A 24,447-nucleotide genomic window follows, 5' to 3' on the forward strand; every position below is an offset into this window, starting at 1 on the left:
AGGGTAATCGTCCATCAGATATTTAGAAGGCGGGCGTTCTAGGCCAGAGGCAGGACATGGACGAGTGGTTGGCGGTGAAATAGATGAGGTGAAGGTGCAGCAAGTAGGTTGGAATTAGAGGCGCAAAAGGTGCGGCCTGGGTTTTAGTAGGAGAGCAGCAAAGTAAGGTAGGAGAATTCTGTTATATTTTACTCTACAAGCGCTTAGTACAGTGCTCTGCACATAGTAAGTGCTTAGTACAGTGCTCTGGGGAATGTGTCTGCAAATTCTGTTATATTTTACTCTAGCGAGGGCTTGTACAGTGCTCTGCACATCATAAGCGCTTAGTACAGTGCTCTGGGGAATGTCTGCAAATTCGGTTATATTTTACTCTAGCAAGTGCTTAGTACAGTGCTCTGAACATAACTGCTCAGTACAGTGCTCTACACATAATAAGCCCCCAGTAAATACCACTGATTGACACCTGTCTGCTTAATAATAATAATGGCATTTATTAAGCGCTTGCTATGTGCCAAGCACTGTTCTTTGCGCTGGGGAGGATACAAGGTGATCAGGTTGTCCCACGTGGGGCTCATCCCGATTTTACAGATGAGGGAACTGAGGCCCAGAGGAGTGAAGTGACTTGCCCAAAGTCACACAGCTGACAAGTGGCGGAGCGGGATTAGAACCCACGACCTCTGACTCCCAAGCCCGGGCTCTTTCCCCTGAGGCACGCTATTTGTTTTGTGTTTTTGTCCGTCTCCCCCTGCTAGACTGTGAGCCCGTTGTAGGGTAGGGACCGTCTCTATATGTTGCCGACTTGTCCTTCCCAAGTGCTTAGTACAGTGCTCTGCACACAGTAAGCGCTCAAGAAATACGATTGAGTGAGTGACTGATTGCTTTAAGGAGTTTCTGTTTGAAGCGGAAGTGGATGGGCGACCGCTGGAGGTTCTTGAGGAGTGGGAAAACATGGACTGAATGCTTTTGTAGGAAAATGTTCCGGGCAGCAGAGTGAAGCATGGATTGGGATTTGGGAGAGACAGCAGGCAGGGAAGTCAGCAAGGAGGCTGATATGAAGGTAGAACCAGCAGGACTTGGTGGCTGACTGAGATGCCGGTTGAATGAGAGCAATAAGTTGAGTATAAAGACAGGGAGGATATTAGTACTTTAAAAAAAAAATGGTATTTTTTAAGTGCTATATGCCAACCACCGTACTAAGTGCTGGAGTAATATAAGGAAACCAGGTTGGACACATTCAATGTCCCAGATGGCTCAGAGTCTTAATTCCCATTTTACAGATGAAGTAACTGAGGCACCGAGAAGTTAAGCAACTTGCCCCAGGTTACACCGAGGACAAATGGCGGAGCTAGGATTAGAACTCAGATCCTGGTGATGCCCAAGTCGTGTCCTAACCACTGGGCCGTGTTGCTTCTCAACATTACTGTCAACAGTGATGGGAAAGCTGGGGAGAAGAAAAGTAACGGGTAGGAAGGTGAGGAGTTCCGTTTTGGACATGTTAAGTTGAGGCTGTTGGGGAGATATCCAAGTGGATATGTCCTGAAGGGAGGAGGAAAAGCGAGATGGCAGAGGAGAGTCAGAGGACCAGGGTTCTAATCCCAGCTCCACCGCTTGTCTGTTGTGTGATCCTGGGCAAGTCACAATTTCTCCGTGCCCAAGTTATCTCATCTGCAGAATGGGAAGAAGACTGTGAGCCCCATGAAGGATAAGGATGGTGTTCAATCTATCATTTATCTATTCCAGTGGTTAGTACTGCACTTGGCAGAGTGTTGACGCCATGGGAGACAATGAGTGCTCCAAGGAAATGAATATAAATGAAGAAAATAGATGGGGGACTCAGAACGGAGCCTTGGCAGAACCTCACAGTTCAAAGTAAAGGGCTTGTAGAATCTGTGTCCTCCCCAAAATGGAATGAGCCACAAAGGAAATTCCTATATTTCAGGATTCAAGTGAGTCAAGCCCAAAACAGTTGGTAAACACAGTTTTTTGATAAAACATTATGTTCTTAACAAAAACCCACAATGAACTTGTGTATGCTCTGACCAATACTATGCCGATATGCACAATAGCTTTCCCACCACAACATCGTATTCTATTCCAACACGCGGAATCAGAAAAATGTTGCCTAATTCACTAAAACCGTTCTCTCAATGAATGGAATTTTTAAGGGTTTACTTTGGGCACAGCACGGTACTGAGCACTTGGGAGAGTACAATACACTTGGTGAACACAATCACTGCTTTAAGGAGTTACTAATGGGAAACAGACATTAAAATGAATTACAGATAAGGGAACCAACCACACAGTAGGATTGGTAGGTAAGTGATGTCTATATGAAATGAATAGTGAAAAAATAAATAGAGAAAAAACTGACTGTATCACTGCAAAACGGGCAGCTCTGGAAAAGATTCCTGGAAATGAAAAGGTGACTATCAAACACACAGCTATGGCTTCGAAAGAATAAATGCTTTTTAAAAGATGATTGCAAAATCATCACATTTTGCAATCAGTGAGAAGCAGCGTGGCTCAGTGGAAAGAGCCCGGGCTTTGGAGTCAGAGGTCATGGGTTCAAATCCCGGCTCCGCCAACTGTCAGCTGTGTGACTTTGGGCAAGTCACTTAACTTCTCTGTGCCTCAGTTACCTCAACTGTAAAATGGGGATCAAGACTGTGAGCCCCCAGTGGGACAACCTGATCATCTTGTGCCCTCCCCAGCGCTTAGAACAGTGCTTTGCACATAGTAAGCGCTTAATAAATGCCATAAAAAAAAATACCAGGGCATTTTACAAGCTGCTGCACTTTCCTCACGCCTATTTCTTCACCCCTTCAAGTTACTTGTTCAATTAGGTCTGCCTGCCTCATTTCTTGAAAACTGACTCTTACAACTAGACAAAACCAGTCCCTACCAAAGGTTTTGTCCATAGGAACTCTATTTTTTCAACAGCTGCCCGCTGGCTACCCCCTAGAAAGCTGAAAGAGCCAAGTGCTCAACTGAGTCTGGAGGAGATGAAGTGAGCCCAATACCCAGGTATCAAATCTGGATTTTCCTAAGTCAAATGCACAGGTTCGGGCTTTGAAAGATGGTGAACCTGCTCAAAGTAGTCTTCGGACTCTCTTCAGTCTAGGCTCAAAGAGAAGCAGCGTGGCTCAGTGGAAAAGAGAATGGGCTTTGGAGTCAGAGATCATGGGTTCAAATCCCGGCTCTGCCAATTGTCAGCTGTGTGACTTTGGGCAAGTCACTTAACTTCTCTGTGCCTCAGTTACCTCATCTGTAAAATGGGAATTAAGACTGTGAGCCCCACGTGGGACAACCTGATCACCATGTATCCCCCAGCGCTTAGAACAGCGCTTTGCACATAGTAAGCGCTGAAATGCTATCATTAAATTTAATGGAACAGTTGGTGCCCGAGGAAAACATAAGCTAAGCCTCACACTTAAAATTCCTCCCACAACAAAGGATGGAAAAATCCAAGTAGACAAACACTGGTGATCAATGACAGGTAACACTGTTGGGTAGGGACTGTCTCTATATGTTGCCAATTTGTACTTCCCAAGCGCTTAGTACAGTGCTCTGCACATAGTAAGCGCTCAATAAATACGATTGATGATGATGATGAGGTAACCATCAGTATATTTGTTTCGAAAGTTCTTATTAAATTTTAAATTTCGATTCCATAAACCTGTTTCCATTTTCCTTTTTTCTTCCTTAATAATAATAATAATAATGGCATTTATTAAGCGCTTACTACGTGCAAAGCACTGTTGTAAGCGCTGGGGAGGTCCCAAGGTGATCAGGTTGTCCAACGTGGGGCTCACAGTCTTCATCCCCATTTTACAGATGAGGTACCTGAGGCCCAAAGAAGTGAGGTGCCTTGCCCAAAGTCACACAGCTGACAATTGGCGGAGCCGGGATTTGAACCCATGACCTCTGACTCCAAAGCCCAGGCTCTTTCCACTGAGCCACGCTGCTGCATTTTCCTTTTACCTAGTGTCAAAGCAATAATAACTCAAGAAACACTTTAACACAGAATCGGCAAGAGTAAGGGGCAATGACAGCTCTTCGGGACTGTCTCCCCCTTTTAGACTGTGAGCCCACTGTTGGGTAGGGACTGTCTCTATCTGTTGCCAACTTGTACTTCCCAAGCGCGTAGTACAGTGCTCTGCATACAGTAAGTGCTCAATAAATACGATTGATTGATTGATTGGAAACTGAAAGGCCACGCTTACTGACTGGCCCAGGGCAAGATGGTTAAAAAGCCCAAAAAGTAATACAGCCGACTATTCCGCCCGATAACCCACCAAAGGACTGCCTTAGAGAGGCAACGGAGTGCAATTTTCATCCACAAGTACAAAGAGCGGTAAGTCCACTCTACTGGTTGATCCTATCATTCAGAAGGTTCTGCCTACTCTTCCTTAATTAGGGCTAATGAAAAAAAAAATCAGAGAACTTGACAAATGAGAGAAACAAATTCAGCCATAACACCCAGGGACCCGCACCCACAGATACACACACACGATTCCCGCCTTTCTAACTCCTGAAAAAACCAAAGCAAAATATTACCGCACATTGAACGTTCCCCCATCTTGTTCCCTTTCCCTCTCCTAACCCCTCTCCACAGTCCCAAGTTAAACAGACTAGTTGTAAAGCAGCAGGGTGCCAAATTAAAGCACACTTTATTTTCAGAGGGCTCTGCACTCATAGGTTGACTTCCTGTCAGGAAGAGGTCCATTTCACTGCCTAGCCCCATCAGCAGGGAGCTTTCTGAATTAAGTGCCAGTTGATATTACTTTGTTTTGCATTTACCACCCCTGAGAATATCGTTCAAAGATCTAGTTATAGAGCCAGCGTGGTACCATCCTTTTGACTAGACTGCTAAGCCACAGGGTGTGCTCCCCCGTCTTACAAAATTCACCTTAAATGGTTGTGTTTTCCAAGTCCTAGTGTGCTGGTGAAGCAACAGGATGCCTTGGATTTCAGAGGAGATATTGTATCTGCAGTTAGCTGAGAACATCTGTAGCAAGGCACTTTGAAAATATGTAGTACTTTTATTCCCCACCCCTGCCTCCGTCAGTTTCACATCCACTGAGAAATCAACATTCCCATCAACCTAGCTACAAAAAGAAATCCAGCACTTTGATTTTACATAGAGCAAACAGTTAAACGTAAACAAAAGTGCCTTTGGTTTTGAGGACTCTGTTCTAAATAAAGAATCTGTCCTTCATAAAACCAAGTTACTCTAAGGTTTTTGAACCTGTATGCACCCAATGTGACGAGCTTTTCTGACATACCAGACTAGCATATTTGCTAATTGAACTCAGACTGTCCTTTCTATAATCCAAGATCATGTAAGATCTAGCTCTAATTTCTAAAAAACAAACGTTTGCAAAAAAATAGTTTTCAATCATTCGCCCCCTGAATGGGAAAACAGAAATTCTAAACATCCTACCCAGGTTTCAAAAGCTTCTAGGCTCGCTGTTCAAAGCGCAGTGTTTATTTTTCACACAAAATGTTTTAAGAGAAAAAAAAACAGGTCAAATTACATTAAAAGTGAGGACATCTTGTACTCATGTTGATCATAATGGACACAACTGGGTTCTCAGCTTTTAGCCATTATAACTATTAAGGACTCATTGCATTGCTAAAGCAGAACTAGGCAATACTCTCCTTGTGATATTGGCAGTTATACCTAAGCACTTTAGAAAAAAAAATCCACCAGCAGTGAATTAGCAATATGTACCCTTATAGCCTTTTCCCTTGACCAAAAAGGTCATGGGCATTGACAGTACCGAAGCACTACATCCAGTTTAAGGGAATTCACATTCTTAGTGATGTTGAAAATACATTCAAAGGGCAAGTGCCAATCTGCAACATTAAAAAAGTTATACCAAAGGTTATGAAAAAAATAGAAAGTTTATCCTGGCTAGGTTAGGTGTAGGAAACAATTTGCTACACTTTAAGTCCTGTTACCTGATAAAGGTTACACGATTTCTACAGGAGCTCTGAAATTCTACAATGGAAGCAAACAGAGCAAATCAAGGCTATTGTTCCAATATATTCTGTAAATTTATTAACTTGGAGATGATTTCCGGGGATCTAGTTTTCTTTTAAAAAGTCGAAATTAGTTTTTAGTTAAATACCCTATTGCATTAATGGTTTTAACATTAGGTTAACAGCCTGAAGTATTTCCAGTTTGCCATAGGATACTTGCAGCCTAAATCAATCCACTTTACATACAAGCGTACAATCACCACCTTCTTTTTATCCCATCCATCTCCTTTCAAACTATAAAACCTCACTTTTCAATGGCCTAGTGGAAAGATCTTGGAGTCATGGACCCTGGGTTCTACTCTGGCTCTGCCACTTACCTGTGTATGACCATGGGTAAATCACTCAACTTTTCCATGCCTCAGTTATCTCATCTGTAAAATGGGAGTTAAGACTACAAGCCCTTTGTGGGGCAGGGACTGGGTTCAATCTGATTATCCTGTATCTATACTAGCACTTAGTTCAGTGCTTAGCAGATAAAAAGTAATTAAATACCATTTAAAATATAAATTAAGCACTTCAGCTTCACCTGCTTCTTTAAAAAAGCAATAGGAATAAATTCTGTTCTGGAAATAGCAATTTCCTCTTTTCGTTAGTTATGGCTTCTTCAAGACTCTAGAGTGTTGGGTACATGAAAGAATCCCAAATTGAAGAAATATCATTACAAACAGTGAAGGTTGAAAGCTGAGATGCAGAAATGTAGGTAGTCCTAATGTAACAATCTCGAATTCACAACACTCAAATTTCTGTCGCTTTCAGGGAGTGTGGGGCTTTTAGTCATTTCCTCTCCACACAGCTAAACTTTCAACTCTAAAATATAAAATAGAAATTAACAGAGGCATTAGGTGAATCATTGCCCATTTCCAAAGACACCAAAAATGCTAAGTGCAAAGGGCAAAATCAATTAAGCCACAATTCGCAATGTCCTGTATGGAAATTCAATATATTGCCTGTAGATATCTTAACAACCCCCACTTCTCTTTGAGCAGTGCAGCTGAGCCAGAACGAAAAGAGAAACGATGCCTTGCACCTGCCCTACAGATTATGCAGAATCCGAAACTATTTGACACCTTCAGATTAAAGTTATTGTTATTCTCTATTGTCATTTCTGTCCTTTCAATATTTCTCCACTTACTATCCCAGTCTCAAATGTGCCCTTAGCAGCAAGGGAATAGGACAATATGAATCCCTGGCCAATTCCATAGTCTATGAATAAGGGATTTTTGACATTAGGAACTGAGATGTTGTCCTTAAGAAAATCACTTATTACTTGAATATTATGTGGGTGGTTGGAGAATTGAAAGACTACAGTAACAGGGAGTAATAAAAACGCATCCTGAAAAATAGAATCTGCTGTCTTAAATTTGTTTTACAAAATTTCGAAGCAGAATATGTTGCTGTGATTTACTACGAAACATGAACAATATAAATCATTTGATATTATGGGCAAACTATAAATGCTACCAGAGAAGCAGCGTGGCTCCGTGGAAAGAGACTGGGCTTTGGAGTCAGTGGTCGTGGGTTCAAATCCCGCTCTGCCACTTGTCAGCTTGTGTGACCTTGGGCAAGTCTCTTAACTCCTCTGGGCCTCAGTTACCTCATCTGTAAAATGGGGGTGGACTGTGAGTCCCCCGTGATCACCTTGTATCCCCCCAGAGCTTAGAACAATGCTTTGCACATAATAAGTGCTTAATAAATGCCATCATTATTATTACTATTATTACCAATAATTTGCTATGTATTTACAGCTTCTCTCTTCCTAAAAACTCAGTGATTTCACATTAGCTCATTTTAACTTCAACATCTAGTTCAGGTTCCAAAAGAGAGATATCTTTGTCCACATTTTACACATGAAACAATGGAAGACAAGAAAAGTGGAATGATTTCCTGCAGCTCAAGAGGTGAGCAGAAATGCTAGCACTAGAATGTAGGTCTCCTGGCTCCCAGTCTCATGCTTTAGATGGAATATTCCTGTCCCTCTAACGAGAAGATTGAGTGGCTGATGAAGCTTGTGTTATGGAAAACTCGTGTCTTGACTGACACTGCATATATGCATCAAACCATTTCTTCCAAAATTATATCAAATTCTCTTCAGAACACTCCCTCTTTCCCCAACAGTGTTTTGTTCAAAACACGTAGTGAAAACCCACGTTACTGAAGAACTGCATATTCTTAACCAGGAACAACTTTTTTCCCTGGCATCTACAAGTCCATCAGGCCAAGGTATATTAAACAATTCTTAACTAGGTATCCATCAATCGTATTTACTGAGCACTTACTGTGTGCAGAGCACTCTACTAACCGCCTGGGAAGTACAAATTGGCAAGATATAGAGACAGTCCCTACCCAACAGTGGGTTCACAGTCTAACTTATCATTGGTTAGGGTTAGGGTAGCATTTATCAGTATCATTTATGAATATTGACTGAGAGCCATTAGATGCCTGGCATTTTACTTTTTAAGTTTTCATTGGGCACACCTTTCCTCTCTGCACACAAATCAATCTTTCCACGCTTTCAATTTTCTTTTGCCTGCCTACACTACAGGGCCTTCTCTCGGTACAATATCTTACCTGACGCCTAAATGAAGCCTCGGGGATTGTTACTTAAAGGAAAAACATTCTGTACTTCCAAGTACTAGCCATAATACACGACCCATAAAATGTTTTCACTTCCAGCCAGTACAACATGCTTGAATGTCAAACATAGAAGTGTCTCGCAGATTTGCTTCTTGTAGCCCTCCACCCCTTAGAAATTCCAATAATTATCAGTCCTTTATTTCACATGGCAGCTTCTTACATCTCCCAGTCACTTTGTGTTACCACACACTTTGGGTTTCTAAAACATCCCAATTTCTAATTCCCCATGAAATTAACTAACGTGCTAGTCATTTTCTCTTCCAGGTCATGTCCCGTAAATAGCAGAAATCACCATTCCTCTTTCTTACTAATCACATTAATATTTTTAATTATTATACACTGTAGAGAAAAAGGAGGAATTAGGAGGTCACGTGGTGATTGAGTGGAGAGGAGAAATATTTCACAGGAATTCAGATTCAATGGGTTGACCTTGATAGACAGAAGCAAGTGGGACTGGAAGTGATGAGATCAGACACTACTTACAAAACTGGCAAAGATGTTTAATTTGGATGAAGAAGCTCAAGTATTCAAGAAATTCAGTTAACGTTTTCTTAAAATCTTAATTCTCTGAATGTCCTCAATTTCCCATCTACCTAAAATCAAGGTGTCATAATTCCTTCATTCATAACATTATTATCTTTTCCATTTGATGAAATGCAACTGTCATTAATGAGCCCACAGTATGATACTGTAAAAATTCTGGTTTAAACAGGTTTAAACATCAGAGAAATTCAAAGATCAGAGTCAGCTTTACCACCTTTGGTTTAAACATCAGAGAAATTCAAAGATCAGAGTCAGCTTTACCACCTTTGGTAATAAACTTTTCTTTCTTTTAAAGACTCACAAAGCTGTCCTCTCCTGGCACAGAGACTTCCGAGCTCTTGACACCTTCCAGTTATCCCAGACCATCTAGCCCTATGTGGATTATCTAGCCATCTTCTTTCTTTTGAAATAAACCCAAGTCCTCATTTCTGCCCTCTCCAAAGACTTTATTCCCTCAAGCTTCATTTTGCACTGCCAATCTCCAGCCTTGGAAAGAGCAAGGCCTGGGAATCGGGGGATCTGGCTTCTAATTCCAGCTCTGGCCCTTGTCTGCTGTGTGATCTTGGTCAAGTCATTTAACTTCTCTGTCTCAGTTTCCTCATCTGTGAAATGGAGAGTAAGACTGTGAGCCCTATGTGGGATATTGACTGTGTTCATCCTGATTACCTTGTATCTATTCCAGTGCTTAACAGAGTGCTTGGACATAATAAGCGCTTACAAGATACCATTTTAAAAAGTATGCTCACGCTGCTCTTGAACTTATGTCACAGAGTGCCGCTGGCAGAGATTGTAAACTCACTGTGGGCAGGGAATGTGTCTATTAACTTTGGTATACTGTACTCTCCCCCAAGCACTTAGTACAGTGCTCTGTACACAGTAAGCCCCCAATATTTACAATTGACTGACTGATCCAGGCACCAGGCCAGTGCTACACATTTCGGATTCATCCTCACATGCTATCATCTTCCCTCCCCGGCTTAGAAACACTATCAATCAATGGTTGCACTTGTAGAGGGTAGGGCACTGTACTAAACCCTTGAGAGAATAGAAAGAAATAGTAGACATGACCCCTGCCCACAAGGTGCTTAATACCTTCTACTTCTCCTCCATCCACTCCCATGCCAACTGGTTTCTCAAACTATATTGGACCTTCACCTTCTCCAATAAAAACTCCAGCGTTCCTATCTGCCCCCTTTCTTGCCCCCAGAAAACTGCCAACTAATTTGATAAAACTTAAACCATTAAGCAGGACCTTCTTCAAAAATTTTGAATGCTATGTTAGGTGCTTACTATGTGCCAAGCATTGAACAAAAGCAGAGTAGAAAGAAGATAACGAGGTTGGACATGGTAACTGTCCCACATGGGGCTCACGGTCTGCACAGGGTGGAGAACAGGTTTTTAATCGCCATTCTACAGAAGAGGAAACTGAGGCCCAGAGAAGTTAAATGGCCCACCCAAGGACATACAGGAGACACGTGGCAGATCGAAGACTAGATCTCAGGTCCTCGGACTCCCCGGCTCTTTCAACCACGCCACCTTACTAGATTCCTCTCAACACCCCATTCTTCTCATCCGTCTCCGCTGTCTTATAAAGTTGGGTTTCCATAAAAGAAGTTAGTACTTGGGATAATGAATGCTAGGTAGGGATGTTTAAAGTCAATCAATCAATCAATCGTATTTATTGAGCGCTTACTGTGTGCAGAGCACTGTACTAAGTGCTTGGGAAGTACAAGCTGGCAACATATAGAGACAGTCCCTACCCAACAGTGGGCTCACAGTCTAGAAGGGGGAGACAGAGAACAAAACCAAACATACTAACAAAATAAAATAAATAGAATAGATAGGTACAAGTAAAATAAATAAATAAATAGAGTAATAAATATGTACAAACATATATACATATATACAGGTGCTGTGGGGAAGGGAAGGAGGTAAGATGTGGGGGGTGGAGAGGGGGACGAGGGGGAGAGGAAGGTAGGGGCTCAGTCTGGGAAGGCCTCCTGGAGGAGGTGAGCTCTCAATAGGGCCTTGAAGGGAGGAAGAGAGCTAGCTTGGCGGAGGGGCAGAGGGAGGGACTGGGAATAGCTGAAAAAAGTAACCTCTGATGCAACAAGCCAAAGAAATTCATTTAAATGGCAAATGGCATGCTTTAGAACAAGGCCCTTCATAGTACAAGGGATCAGGGTTGAGCCACAGGATACAGCTGTGTGTCTATTCAGTGCCAATTTGATGAGGTTAGTTTGATTAAAGAACTGTTGTATTCCCCCTAAGTGCTTAGCATAATGCTCTGCACATAGTAATTGCTCAATAAATGCCATTGTTGATGATGATGATGAAATAAAGCACTATGATAAAGAAATAGCAAGAAGTCAAATACCATGTATTTTAAGAGGTGAGAAGAAAACTGCGAATACTAGTTAGAAGTACCTCTAAGAAATATTGACTTATTTTTACTATACCATAAATATCCAATATGATGATTAAGGAAAATATTTCTAATTCTGAGACAAATAATCAGCATTAAATTCTGAATATACCCAAGTACCCAACTTGGAGAGAGGGAAGGTGGTGATAACAAGGCAAAACAAGCAAAGGCGACTCTCATCTTCACCGAGCAGAAGGCATCCATCTTTAATTCAACAGCACGTCTTCAAATGTTCCACCTATGCAAAGGCTCTTCCAAAAATTGCATTATTTGAAAACCTTCAGAGATGAAATGTTTTTAAGTCTCGAGCCAAGAATAACTCTTCCTTCTATCACAACACGAAGGAAAGGAAGCTCAAAATGGCAACGACGTACATAAATCGATTTTCACGTTAGAAAGGAATCCGACCAACTCGGTACTTAATTTGCACCTCTTTGCTAGTTCAATTATTCAGAAAGTGCACCCCATCCCCACTCCACGGTGCTTCTAAGGTTGTGTGTGTGTGTACTGTATGCATTTCTGATAAATGGGAAAAGAATAGATGACCTGGCAGAAGGCTCAGACAATAACATGTGATTTACAGGACATGAATGCAGCTACTATAAGATTTATCTGACAGCCCTCTCCGATAGTGGACTGTTGAGTATCCGATGGAATGATTTCTAGTCTGGAAAGTCTACTACTGAGTAGCCATACACATTATTTATTTATTAGATGTTTTGGGTTGAAACCATTTTTAAATGATGCACTTCACAATGCACAGCCATAAATTTAGCTTTAAACTCGAGAAGGGAGGTAGTGTTATTGGAATGTATGTCAGACTGAATTAGGATGAGCAACACAACGCTTTTATAAAGTGGCCTTGAATGTACCGTCAGTTCTTTCAAAAATGATATTAATGTCAGATAAGCAGGATACAAACACACTGTACAAGAGTGTTTTGTAATAATAATAAATGAAACATCTTTACATTTAAATGGGCTTCTATCCTTTTACCCATATTCACATATGTACATTAAATGACAATGACTAACAATTTTTAAATGTGTTGCAACGTATGACTTTTTAAACCCCTTAAAGTGTTTTAATTTTCAAGTTCAAAATGAGTCAAAAATAGGCATTTTAGTTTTAACATTTAAGATATAGAAACTTCAAAAAGAAGTATACTATGAATCAAAAAACAAGACACTGAATTTTCAGAGGCCCCTGAGGGATTCCAGTTTTTCTAAAAACTCCATACAAGCAATTCCACAATGTACAAAATAAAATACTTCTTCACTGTAGTCAAACAATAGATTTCGAAATATAATGAAGTAGTAATGGATTTCATTATATGGGATACTTGTTCAAAAGAAATAGTTCTTTTTTTTCACCTGGGCTCACTCACTGAATAAAATCTCTGTACCTAAGAAGTTTTTTTTTTAATTAAGAATCTAATGTTTGAAGACCTTTCCCTGAAATCTGCAGGACCTAATCAGAACTACTGAGACAGCTCCCAGTCTGGGACCCTAATTTTTTTTTTTTTAATGTTTCCAGAGACTTTCTTTTTGAATTAATGTGATCAGTTTGAATGAATCAAACAGGAAAAAAATTAGTTATGAAATTATCCTGAGAAATGATCAGAACACATCTGAATTTCAAAGTATATGTAGCTTCAAGTCAAATTTGTTGCAGATGTGAAATTTATACATATCCTATTATTCACATGATTAAAAACTAGTTTTTGACCTGATCTTTCGATCTTTGGCACCCAATCTCTCTATCTCCTCTTAAAAAATTAATTACAATTTTAGCAAGATGATATCACTTCCCTTCCCACCCTATCTAAGGCCAAAAAAATATATCAATCAAGCTCAAGCACATCCCCTCCCAGAATCTGCCAAACGTCGAGGGGAAATTCAATTTTATGTATCTCAAGCTTTCATGTAGCGAAAGACAGTTCAGTTTTAACAAAATAAATCACTTGTGTGATTGCCATTCTGACCTCTTTGAATTAGGAAAATTCAAAGTGAAAAATGTAATTATCACCCTAGAACAATCTGTATACATCTGGAGCTAATTTTGTCTTCATTTCTCACTTCGTTTTTCATATTCTGCCAAATATTTCAATGCAAGGAAACTTTTAAAGAACTCATAAAATTTTCTCAAGACTTTAATTGAAACGGTAATCTATTTTATTCATACAACAACCTTGAGGTCTCTTGTCTTTTGCTCCTAACTCCACTAAGCGATCACTATACCCTCTGTTTGATTAGATTAGCATTAAACAGCACTGTGACATGTATGACAAATAGGTGCATTAGAGCATGTCATTTATTCCTTATCCTTTCAGCTTCGAACATCCAAGTATGTGACATACTGTAAAGAGGACTGCATAGCTATAAATGAAATTTCCAACTTGCATTGAAAACATATATTATCCCGTCTCTCTAAACAAAAAAGTGAAATCCTCTTAGCAAAATAAACACGAGACCATGATATGGACCTAAACAGGCTCTCTCCTTTGAAGAAATACTTCCCAAACGGCAAATGCTGATTTCCTGAAAGAAATCAAGCTTCAGAGAAGCTTGTGGCAATTTTCCTCCAGAAATAAACCAGCCACTATTCTCAACACCGATGACTCCATGAGAGATTTTTTACCGAAGTCACCTTCTAAAGACTTAGGTTCTCTGCAGGAGATTGAGTTATGAAAAAGTAATTCTGACTCCATCCAAGAATAATGAGCCCACTAGAAACATAACTACTCTTCACTAGTTCATTGTAAAATCCATTCGGTGTAATCTCCACAAGTAATTGTTCTTATTGCACTTTATCGACAATGTGCGGTATTGATTTTTCACACCTTCTATGATTCTTTCATTTGTATTCATGAAATGTCCATCAGCACAGTCTAAATAAATTTGGCAATACAGGCACTAAAATGAATAAATCGATGCAAAGAAACATTAATTTTGCATTATCCTTATTCGTCAGGCGAGTAAACCATAAGGGCTGTAAATGAAGGTCAAAGGTTTTGAAACAGGTCAGAACCCTTGACCTCTAGACCAATACCCTTCCCATTAAAAAGGGCTATTTTAAAGTTTTAAGTAGGGGAATTTACTACCAGCAAGATATCATTTTTAAAGGACCACAAAGCAAAGCTCAATAAATACATTCCTCTATTTAATTGCAAAACAGAATGCGAGTAGTCTCTCAAAAGTCTAGCCAGCAGATCTGCAGTATTCTCATTCTTTTTCCTGTAATTCTCAAAAAGACATATGATATCCACCAAGTGATAAGCAGAATTACTGAGACCTTCATAGGATGCTTTAACAACTCGAGTAATTTTGCTTCTGGAATTCAGAGCCCCAGACTAGTTATCTTGATGGCCCTCACTGCATTACTGTTCCCCTAAATTCACAACATAAGTCAAAAATAATTAGTAATGACAAGGATTCCAAAGTATTTATCATTCGTTTTATAACCTCTGCACAAAAGGAAAGAAAACCCACTATTCTCAAGGGAGTCTGAGTGCCACTCTCCAAGATGTAGGAATAAATCTGTTTCTATAACCTTAATATTCTATTGGTTTTATCTCCCCTTATAAAAAATGACAGCTGAGAATGAGTGTCACCCAAAATGGAGGTTATGTGTTTTTTCCAGCAATTATTACAGGGAGGGTTGCACAAATCTGTTTCCAAGCTTCTCTGGTTGCTTCCTCAATACAATAAAAATTACTTCTAAGTAAACCCAAAACGCTACACTCTAGGCATAATGACTTACAGTGTAACCATGATACATCATTTGATACCGTGCTTATGGAAAACTCACCTGAGAGCAGAGCAACATGACCAATTCCACGACTGAGCTACTAGACTTCATGCAGACCAAACCTATTTTGAAAAAGATTAAAATAAATTTACAAGGTAACACGTAGGACTTCTCCGTGGTACGGCATTTTTAAAACTTGAGCTTTGGAGTAAATTAACTAGCAACAGACGGAACATTATAAACATTTTAAAGGAGATTTAAATAAGGACATTTAGTTGTGAATATGGTACTCCATTATTGCCATTAAATTAAGATATGAGTGCTTCTATTTCTGTCGGGGCTTCAGTCTCTAAAAATTCTTGTTTTCTAAAACGACTAACTGCAACTTCCTCCTCCACATTTCATATTGCTCATTTAAATGTAAATGGCATATGCTCTATTGATCCATATCATCTACATTTTGAAGTTTGGGGAGGCTTGATTATATATGCAGAAAAGGGAAATGGCTCCATGACCTTTGCTTTCTCCATGGCTCTCTCTCCCTTCAGCCCTCTAGCTATCAATCAAGTTTCCATTTTGTTTCATGGCAGCAGACATCCCAAACACTCTTATTAGTACTTTGACCCTTGACCCCCACACTAAACCTTAGCAGAAGTGCAAGCATTACCTATTGGATATTCCTGATTGTTTATACATTAATTTCATTTACTTGGATTTTTCCTTCTCATGATTTATTTATTCAATAAAAAAATCACAACTCACGGGCGGAGCCTAGGGAGCCTGTCTTTAAAATATATTTTGTGTACGAAAACAATCTTATGTTTTTCACCAAGGCTAAGACACCTTTAATATTCCAAATAAAGTCTTTATCGGTAAGCAATTTCCCTTTGAGGTCAGAAGAGTTAAAGACAGACCATATGGGCATTTCTATCCATTCTTCCATGTAGTAACTTTCAAAATGCACAAAAAGGTATAGCTCTTTATTGAGATGTTTTCCACCTGCCCCAAATGAAAAATTTTTTTATCACAACTAATTTTCAGATGAATCACATTTGTTTTATAAATGATAATATAACCTTCTATGGTGGCTGCATAATCACGAATACCTATTCTCAGACTATCAGCAAGATACTATATACTGTGCCGACTCTAAGGCTGTGGGCACTGTTAGCAGATACCACCAGAACTGGCTTGGTTGATAATGAGTCTTTGATCTCAGTGCTATTTGTGGCTAAGCAAGCAATGCATCTTCAGCATCTCAAAACCCTGACAAAAGGGACGTTTATCAAAGCTTAGCTGTGGCAGGCAGAAACAGCTAAGGAACATGCCCACTAAGTGGTTGGATTCTAAGGCTGAAAAACACCAAAACGATGAAAAGGGAAACCAAGACTCCTTTAAGAGTCTATATGATTCCACTACATGACTAAAGAGTATAGAGGTGGCTCCAGCACCATCAGAGAAGAGCAGGAAATCTTAAAGAGATTCCTCATCATCGGAGAATAGCAGGAAATCTTAAAGAGAAGACAAGGAGACTAAAGTGATCTCCATAATACACTTTTCATAATCAGGGATAAGGCCCTAAAAAGAACAGCTTGCCAACAAATCAGGACACGGTCTTGGTTCCAACTTTTAACGAAATCGCTACATTAGAGTCCTGATGAATGCTGAAGACGAAGGATACATCTCAGGTACCTATAACACCTTCTTCCTCGCATGATCTCACAAAGGTAAGAGGGTGCAAATTGTGCTCTCATGATTTTCAGGTCACTTCAACAATAGCAGCCTCTGATCCTTGAATATTCGTGAACTGACAGACTTAAACAGTGCTTTTAAATTGAGTAGACAGGAAAGTCCAGAATTCTAGTCCATCACTGTACTGCCCGAAAAGTAAATTAAATGTCCATTTAATGGCTCGAGATAACACAATTGGTCATTCACGAAAATGTTTTAAAGTTAAAATATTCGAAATGATTCTGATATTTAAAACGGAAAAATGCATGGCACGTAAAGACATACAACTTACTTGTTCCTTCTATGAGCAGCTCTTGGCCATGGCTACCCAAGAGAGTACGAGAAAGAAAAGGGGCAAAATCCACAAAAATCTCTCGCAGAAGAGGTGCGGCTTTTTCCAGAGCATGTTCAAGTCTCTCTGTAATACTGATTAAAAGGTATGAAAAGTTAAAACAGTATTTGAGAAAAGTCAATTGCTTTGTCGTTTTCAAAAGCAAAAGAAGTTGCCTGGCCTAGTGGAAAGAGTGTGGGCCTTGTCAGAAGACCTGGGTTCTCATTCTCCCTCTGCCACCCCTGCTGTGCCACCTTGGACCAATCACGTAACTGCTCTGTGCCTCAGTTTCCTCATCTGAAAATGTGGATTCACCCCCTGTTCTCCCTCCTGTTTACACTGTGAGTCCATACGCAACTAAGTGCTTGGGAAGTACAAGTTGGCAGCATACAGAGACGGTCCCTACCCAACAGTGGGCTCACAGTCTAGAAGGGGGAGACAGAGAACAAAACAAAACATATTAACAAAATAAAATAATTAGAATAGATATGCACAAGTAAAATCTATAAATAAATAGAGTAATAAATATGTACAAGCATATATACATATATACAGGTGCTGTGGTATATATACAGGTATATACAGGTATGCTGTGGTGCCATGGTATATATATATATATATACATATATACAGGTGTGGTGTGAGCCCAACCTAACTGCTATCTAATGCAGCACCAACGACCGTGCTTGATGTACAACAGTGCTTTGCATGTAGGAAGCGCTTAATAAATGCCATCATCATTATTATTATTATTATAAGTACTTGACTACAACTACAGTAATGACTGTAAGCTCCCCATGGGTAGGGAATATGTCCGTTTATGGTTGTATTGTACTCTCCCAAGCACTTAGTACAGTGCTCTGCACACCATAAGTGCTCAATAAATACGACAGACTGAATGAATAACCATTATTACTCTTTTTAACATCCCAGCTGGTTTAAAAGACAAATGCATCTAGGGGGAATCTACTCTCCCACTTAGGTCCTTTTAACTTTATGTGGAAGCCAACTTCATTTATTCATTCGTATTGAAAAGATACGTCCTGGCATGTCTGCTGTATTAGTTATATCAGTCTTGCACATTTTCATCTTTCCATTCAAGAGAATTCCAGGTGATAATATAAATTTGTATATGTTTTTAGTTGACCCGAGAAAGGTAATTTGTAAACTTTTCCTAAATGCATATTTTTAGGGCAGCATTAGTTCCTTTCAATTAAATGAAGCCCCAACATACGTAAAAGTCTAAAACAGGGAAGAGATTGGGGCGCATGCCTTTTGTCAGAGGGGAAGCTTTGGCCCATGTTCTGGAAATTTCATTTAATCATTCATTCAATCGTACTTCAGCACCTACTGTACTAAGCGCGTGGGAGAGTACAATATAAAACAGAAACATTCCCTGCCCACAACAAGCTTCCAATCTAGAGGGGGAGACACATGAATATAAATAAATTACAGATATGTACATATGTGCTATGGGGCTGGGAGGAGGGATGATTGAAGGGAGCAAGTCAGGTTGACACAGAGGGTGGGAAAATTCAATTTTTAGACTGCGAGCCCACTGTTGGGTAGGGACTGTCTCTATATGTTGCCAACCTGTACTTCCCAAGTGCTTAGTACAGTGCTTTGCACAAAGTAAGCGCTCAATAAATACGATTGATTGATTGATTGAAAAGAGGAAAGGGGGGGTTTAGTCAGGGAAGGTCTCTTGGAGGAGATGTGCCTTCAACTAGGCTTTGAAGGAGGGTGGGGGGAATGAAATCTGTCAGATTCGAGGAGGGAGGGCGTTCCAGGCCAGAGGGAAAATGTGGGCGAGAGGTCAGTGGTGAGATAGACAAGAAAGTTTCCACGGGTTCCCTAGCCCTGACTTTTGCCACTTTTCCATAACCCATGCTATCATTAAAGACTCATTGGCTCTATATGATGTCCCTGTCACATGAGTGACAACACAGCAGATCATTCCTTCTCTAGATTGCAAGCTCACTGTGGGCAGGGAATGTGTCTACCACCCCTCTGTTGTAATGTACTCTCCCAAGCACTTAGTACAGTGCTCTGCCCACAGTAAGTGCTAAATAAATACCTTTGATCGACTGGGTATGGCAAGGGAGATCAAAAAGTGAGACTAAAGGAGGGACTAAAATCAGCGTGAAGACTTGAAACCTTGGGACAAGTAACACCACCAGCAAATTATGCAAACAGAGTTGAGGGTATGTACTCTGGGAATTACCCATATTTGCAATGAGGAAACATTAAATATCAAAGACTGTGTGAGGTTTTGCTTAGCAGTCAAAGAAGTCATTGGCAGAAATTTGGGGAACACATCAAGCAAAAAAATACCTCATATTTGAAGCGGAGTCTTCAGGAACTGAAGAAACAGTAGGGACGGAAGGCAATTTTGCATGAGATGATCCAGTTCCTACAAAGAAAATGCAGAGGGTGTTTGAGAGGAAAAGAACACAATGGTTACTAGTTTATTCATTCATTCAATTCATTCAATCGTATTTATTAAGCGCTTACTGTGTGCACAGCACTGTACTAAGTGCTTGGGAAGTACAAGTTGGCAACATATAGAGACGGTCCCTACCTAACAGCGGGCTCACAGTCTAGAAGGCGGAGACAGACAACAAAACAAAACATATTAACAAAATAAAATAAATAGAATAGTAAACATGTACAAGACGACCAAACCGTGGAATTTATTCATTCATTCAATCATATTTATTGAGCGCTTACTGTGTGCAGAGCACTGTACTAAGCGCTTGGGAAAAACAAGTTGGCAACATATAGAGACGGTCCCTACCCAACAGCAGGCTCACAGTCTAGAAGGGGAAGACAGACAACAAAACAAAACACATTAACAAAATAAAATAAATAAAATAGTAAATATGTATGAGTAAAATAGAGTAACAAATATGTACAAACATACACACATACAGGTGCTGTGGGGAGGGGGAAGGAGGTAAGGTGGGGGAAGGGGGAGGAGGGGGAAAGGAAGGAGGGGGCTCAGTCTGGGAAGGCCTCCTGGAGGAGGTGAGCTCTCAGTAGGGCTTTGAAGGGAGGAAGAGAGCTAGCTTGGCGGGTGGGCAGAGGGATTGGGGGCATTCCAGGTCCTGGGGAGGACGTGGGCCGGGGGTCGACGGCGGGACAGGCGAGAACGAGGCCCAGTGAGGAGGTTAGCGGCAGAGGAGCGGAGGGTGCGGGCTGGGATGTAGAAGGGAAGTGAGGTAGGAGGGGGTGAGGTGATGGAGAGCCTTGAAGCCCAGGGTGAGGAGTTTTTGCCTGATGGGTAGGTTGATTGGTAGCGACTGGAGATCTTTGAGGAGGGGAGTAACATGCCCACAGCGTTTCTGCACAAAGACGATCCGGGCAGTGGCATGAAGTATAGAGTGAAGTGGGGAGAGACAGGAGGATGGGAGATCAGAGAGGGGGCTGATGCAGCAATACAGTCGGGATAGGATGAGAGATTGAACCAGCAGGGTAGTAGTTTGGATGGAGAGGAAAGGGTGGATCTTGGCGATGTTGCGGAGGTGAGACTGGCAGGTTTTGGTGATGGATTGGATGTGAGGGGTGAATGAGAGAGTGGAGTCGAGGATGACGCCAAGGTTGCCGGCTTGTGAGACGGGAAGGATGGTAGTGCCGTCTACAGTGACGGGAAAGTCAGGGAGAGGACAGGGTTTGGGAGGGAAGATAAGGAGTTCAGTCCTGGACATATTGAGTTTTAGATGGTGGGCAAACAACCAGATGGATCTGTGTCCTGAAAGCAGGAGGAGATACAAGCCTGGAGGGAGGGAGAGGGAGCAGGGGCACAGATCATCAGTGTAGCGATAATAGTTGAAGCCGTGGGAGCAAATGAGTTCACCAAGGGAGTGAGTGTAGATAGAGAACTGAAGGGGACCAAGAACTGACCCTTGAGGAACCCCTACAGTAAGGGCATGGGAGGGGGAGGAGGAGCCCGCAAAAGAAACTGAGAATGAACGGCCGGAGAGATAAGAGGAGAACCAAGAGAGGATGGAGTCTGTGAAGCCAAGGTTGGATAGCGTATTAAGGGGAAGGGGGTGGTCCACAGTGTCGAAGGCAGCTGAGAGGTCGAGGAGGATTAGGATAGAGTAGGAGCCGTTGGATTTAGCAAGCAGGAGGTCATTGGTGACCTTTGAGAGGGCAGTTTCCGTGGAATGTAGGGGACGGAAGCCAGATTGGAGGGGGTCGAGGAGAGAGTTGGCATTGAGGAATTCGAGGCAGCGCATGTAGACGACTCATTCAAGGAGTTTGGAAAGGAATGGTAGGAGGGAGATGGGGCAATAACTAGAAGGTGAACCCTCAAGAGAGGGTTTCTTTTAGGATGGGAGAGACGTGGGCATGTTTGAAGGCAGAGGGGAAGGAACCAGTGGAGAGTAAGCGGTTGAAGACGGAAGTTAGGGAGGAACAGAGTGAGAGATTTCATAAGATGAGAGGGAATGGGGTCAGAAGCACGGGTGGCCAGAGTAGCACTAGAGAGGAGGGAGGATATCTCATGTGAGGATACTGCTGGGAAGGATGGGAGAGTAGTGAAAAATAGGGAATGCTTCACGAATCTGTGTGTCATGAAGAGCTTCCTAAATAATAATAGTAATAATAATAATAATAATGGCATTTATTAAAAGCTTACTATGTGCAGAGCACTGCTCTAAGCGCTGGGGAGGTTACACACACAATCCCACACCCTGTGGTAAATGCAAGACAGTAAATTCAGAGACAGTGCCTATCCCACAATCAAAGTGAGCCCCTCTAGCTTAGTAATGCAATGCAGCATGGCCAAATGGAATGATCCACAGGGTTTGGAGTTATGAAACCAGGTGCTAGTCGGAGCTCTGGAATGGTGCATCTCTTTGGCAGGTCACAATCTCTCTGAGTCTCAATTTCTTCTTCATACCATCCCTACTTCCCCCTAGGGATGGTCTGAGGAAAGAGACAACATGTAATGGTGCCTTTGAAAAATAAACTAGTGTATAAATAGACAACATAATGATTAGTTTTCAATCCAAAGGAAGGCTGTAATATCGCCAGTTTATTTCTCTATTTAGATTAGAACAATTTCCAACCGCCATTAACGTTCAACTAAGTATTCATAACATGGGGCTTATCATCTCCTCCAACACACTTCACATTTCAGTTTACATGGAACTGCTTTTCCTCCACACAACTACAGAATTAAAAATCATATAGAAACGTGAGACTGGACACGGCAAATAAATACCAAAAACTGTCGATCTACCATTCCCACTGCGGCCTTGTAGAAATCTGACTTTGAATCTCAGCATGTCCTCACAACATATTCAAGTGCACTTGTAGAAGCTGAGGCAGCGTATTCAGAGACCCCACTTGCTCTGGATAATTTTTAGACTGTAGCTGCACTTGCATCCAACTTTAAAGCCCCAGGGCTTTAAGAGTTTTGAAGATTTCAGGTTAGTGGCAAAGCTTGGCTTCTAGGTTTTCTCAAAAACAGTTGGAATACCCACCTGCCCAGGGCACTGTTTAGTCTTGAAGCAAATTGTACTTTGCGTTAAAAAAAAAGAATGTGGGTCACTCTTCAGGAGAGTTTCAAATATATCCACAGAAATAGCACCATAGCTTACATTTGAAAGGGGCAGGTACAAAATATTATGTCCCCGATCTTGATGAACTCCTCAGTATTCATCCTTTCCTAAGTTTCTCATCCGCTAACAACTGTTAATTCTGCTCAATAGTCATGTAAAATGTGGACTTGAATAATAACGGTTTTACACCATCACACAAAGACAGAGTTGAAAGATTAAAATCAATGCTAAAATTAAAGCACTGAAGGAAGCCATTCAATCAAGGTGATAATTGAGATCTAAATCATGAGAAAGTGATACAATATAGGGGATAGCTCAATTTTTCATTCACTGGGTACCAACTGAGAGGGGTCAATATTGACTGAGGCAAATGGATGGCAGGCTCCAGTTTTTCTTCCCAACTGTTCTTGGATTTGGGTAGTGTAATTTCTAACTGAAGTCAGAATTTTTTCCATTTTAGTAAACTCCCTCCATAAATATTCAACAAGATTAAAAATTTCAGAGGAATATTTCCACCTGAAGCTTAGATGTCTGAGTTGCAGGGACTACATCAAACATGTGGAACAAGACAACTTATCTCTCTCTTATCCCTTCTCTGATAAACTGGCTCCTTCAAACGGAGGGTTTTACAGACATTCACAAGAACATAAAAGAAAATGCAAATAGATCATCTGGCTAACATTCTTACCCCTAAAGGTTATTATCCAGAAATCTATGGGAACAGCAACTCTCCCAATACCGTTAAAATAAATTCCAATTTTTTACCCCCTCAAATATTTATTTTAGGCTACACAAGCCCACTCTCAACCAAGCAGAGCATAGGAAAGTATAGTCAAGATAACTGTGTAATGAACAAAATCTGAGCAGATAGAGTGAAGGGTCCATTCTCAAAGGAATGATTGCCTAAGGCTGCCTAAAAGACAAGTTTTTAGTCAAAGTGAAAGAAAAAGACTCTGGCAAGACGCACAATCAAAATACATTTTGCTAAACAATAGTGACATTCATGATAAAAAAAGCAGACTCCAGTTAATGCAGTCTCACTATGTGATTCTAGATTTTGCAGAGTAAGAAAAACAAAAAATTACGTAACTCATCTGGAAAAACACCCATTTTAACAACAGTACTACCCAACAATGAATTTTGTCCTTTCTTTGTTTAACTGGTCATGGGTTCAAATCCTGGCTCCGCCACTTGTCAGCTGTGTGACTTTGGGCAAGTCACTTCACTTCTCTGGGCCTCAGTTACCTCATCTGTAAAATGGGGATTAAGACTGTGAGCCCCCTGTGGGACAACCTGATCACCTTGTAACCTCCCCAGTACTTAGAACAGTGCTTTGCACATAGTAAGTGCTTAATAAATGTCATAATTAACAGAAAAGCTCATTTGGTAACTTCGATATGCTTGCTGGAAAATGGCAT

General features: G+C 40.9%; 1 protein-coding gene across 1 annotated transcript in view; it reads right to left on the reverse strand.

Moving 5' to 3' along the window:
• Positions 1-24,447, reverse strand: part of LRBA (LPS responsive beige-like anchor protein) — a 634,690-nt gene that overhangs the window by 452,109 nt on the left and 158,134 nt on the right. The window contains exons 32-34 of the mRNA XM_038755081.1: positions 19,794-19,872; positions 17,421-17,554; positions 15,458-15,519 (exon numbers count right to left, since the gene is read on the reverse strand). Of these exons, the coding sequence (XP_038611009.1) occupies positions 15,458-15,519; positions 17,421-17,554; positions 19,794-19,872 (275 nt within the window). The remainder of the gene's footprint in view (positions 1-15,457; positions 15,520-17,420; positions 17,555-19,793; positions 19,873-24,447) is intronic.

The sequence above is a fragment of the Tachyglossus aculeatus genome, chromosome 12 (assembly GCF_015852505.1).
Source record: "Tachyglossus aculeatus isolate mTacAcu1 chromosome 12, mTacAcu1.pri, whole genome shotgun sequence".
Taxonomy (NCBI): Eukaryota; Metazoa; Chordata; class Mammalia; order Monotremata; family Tachyglossidae; genus Tachyglossus; species Tachyglossus aculeatus.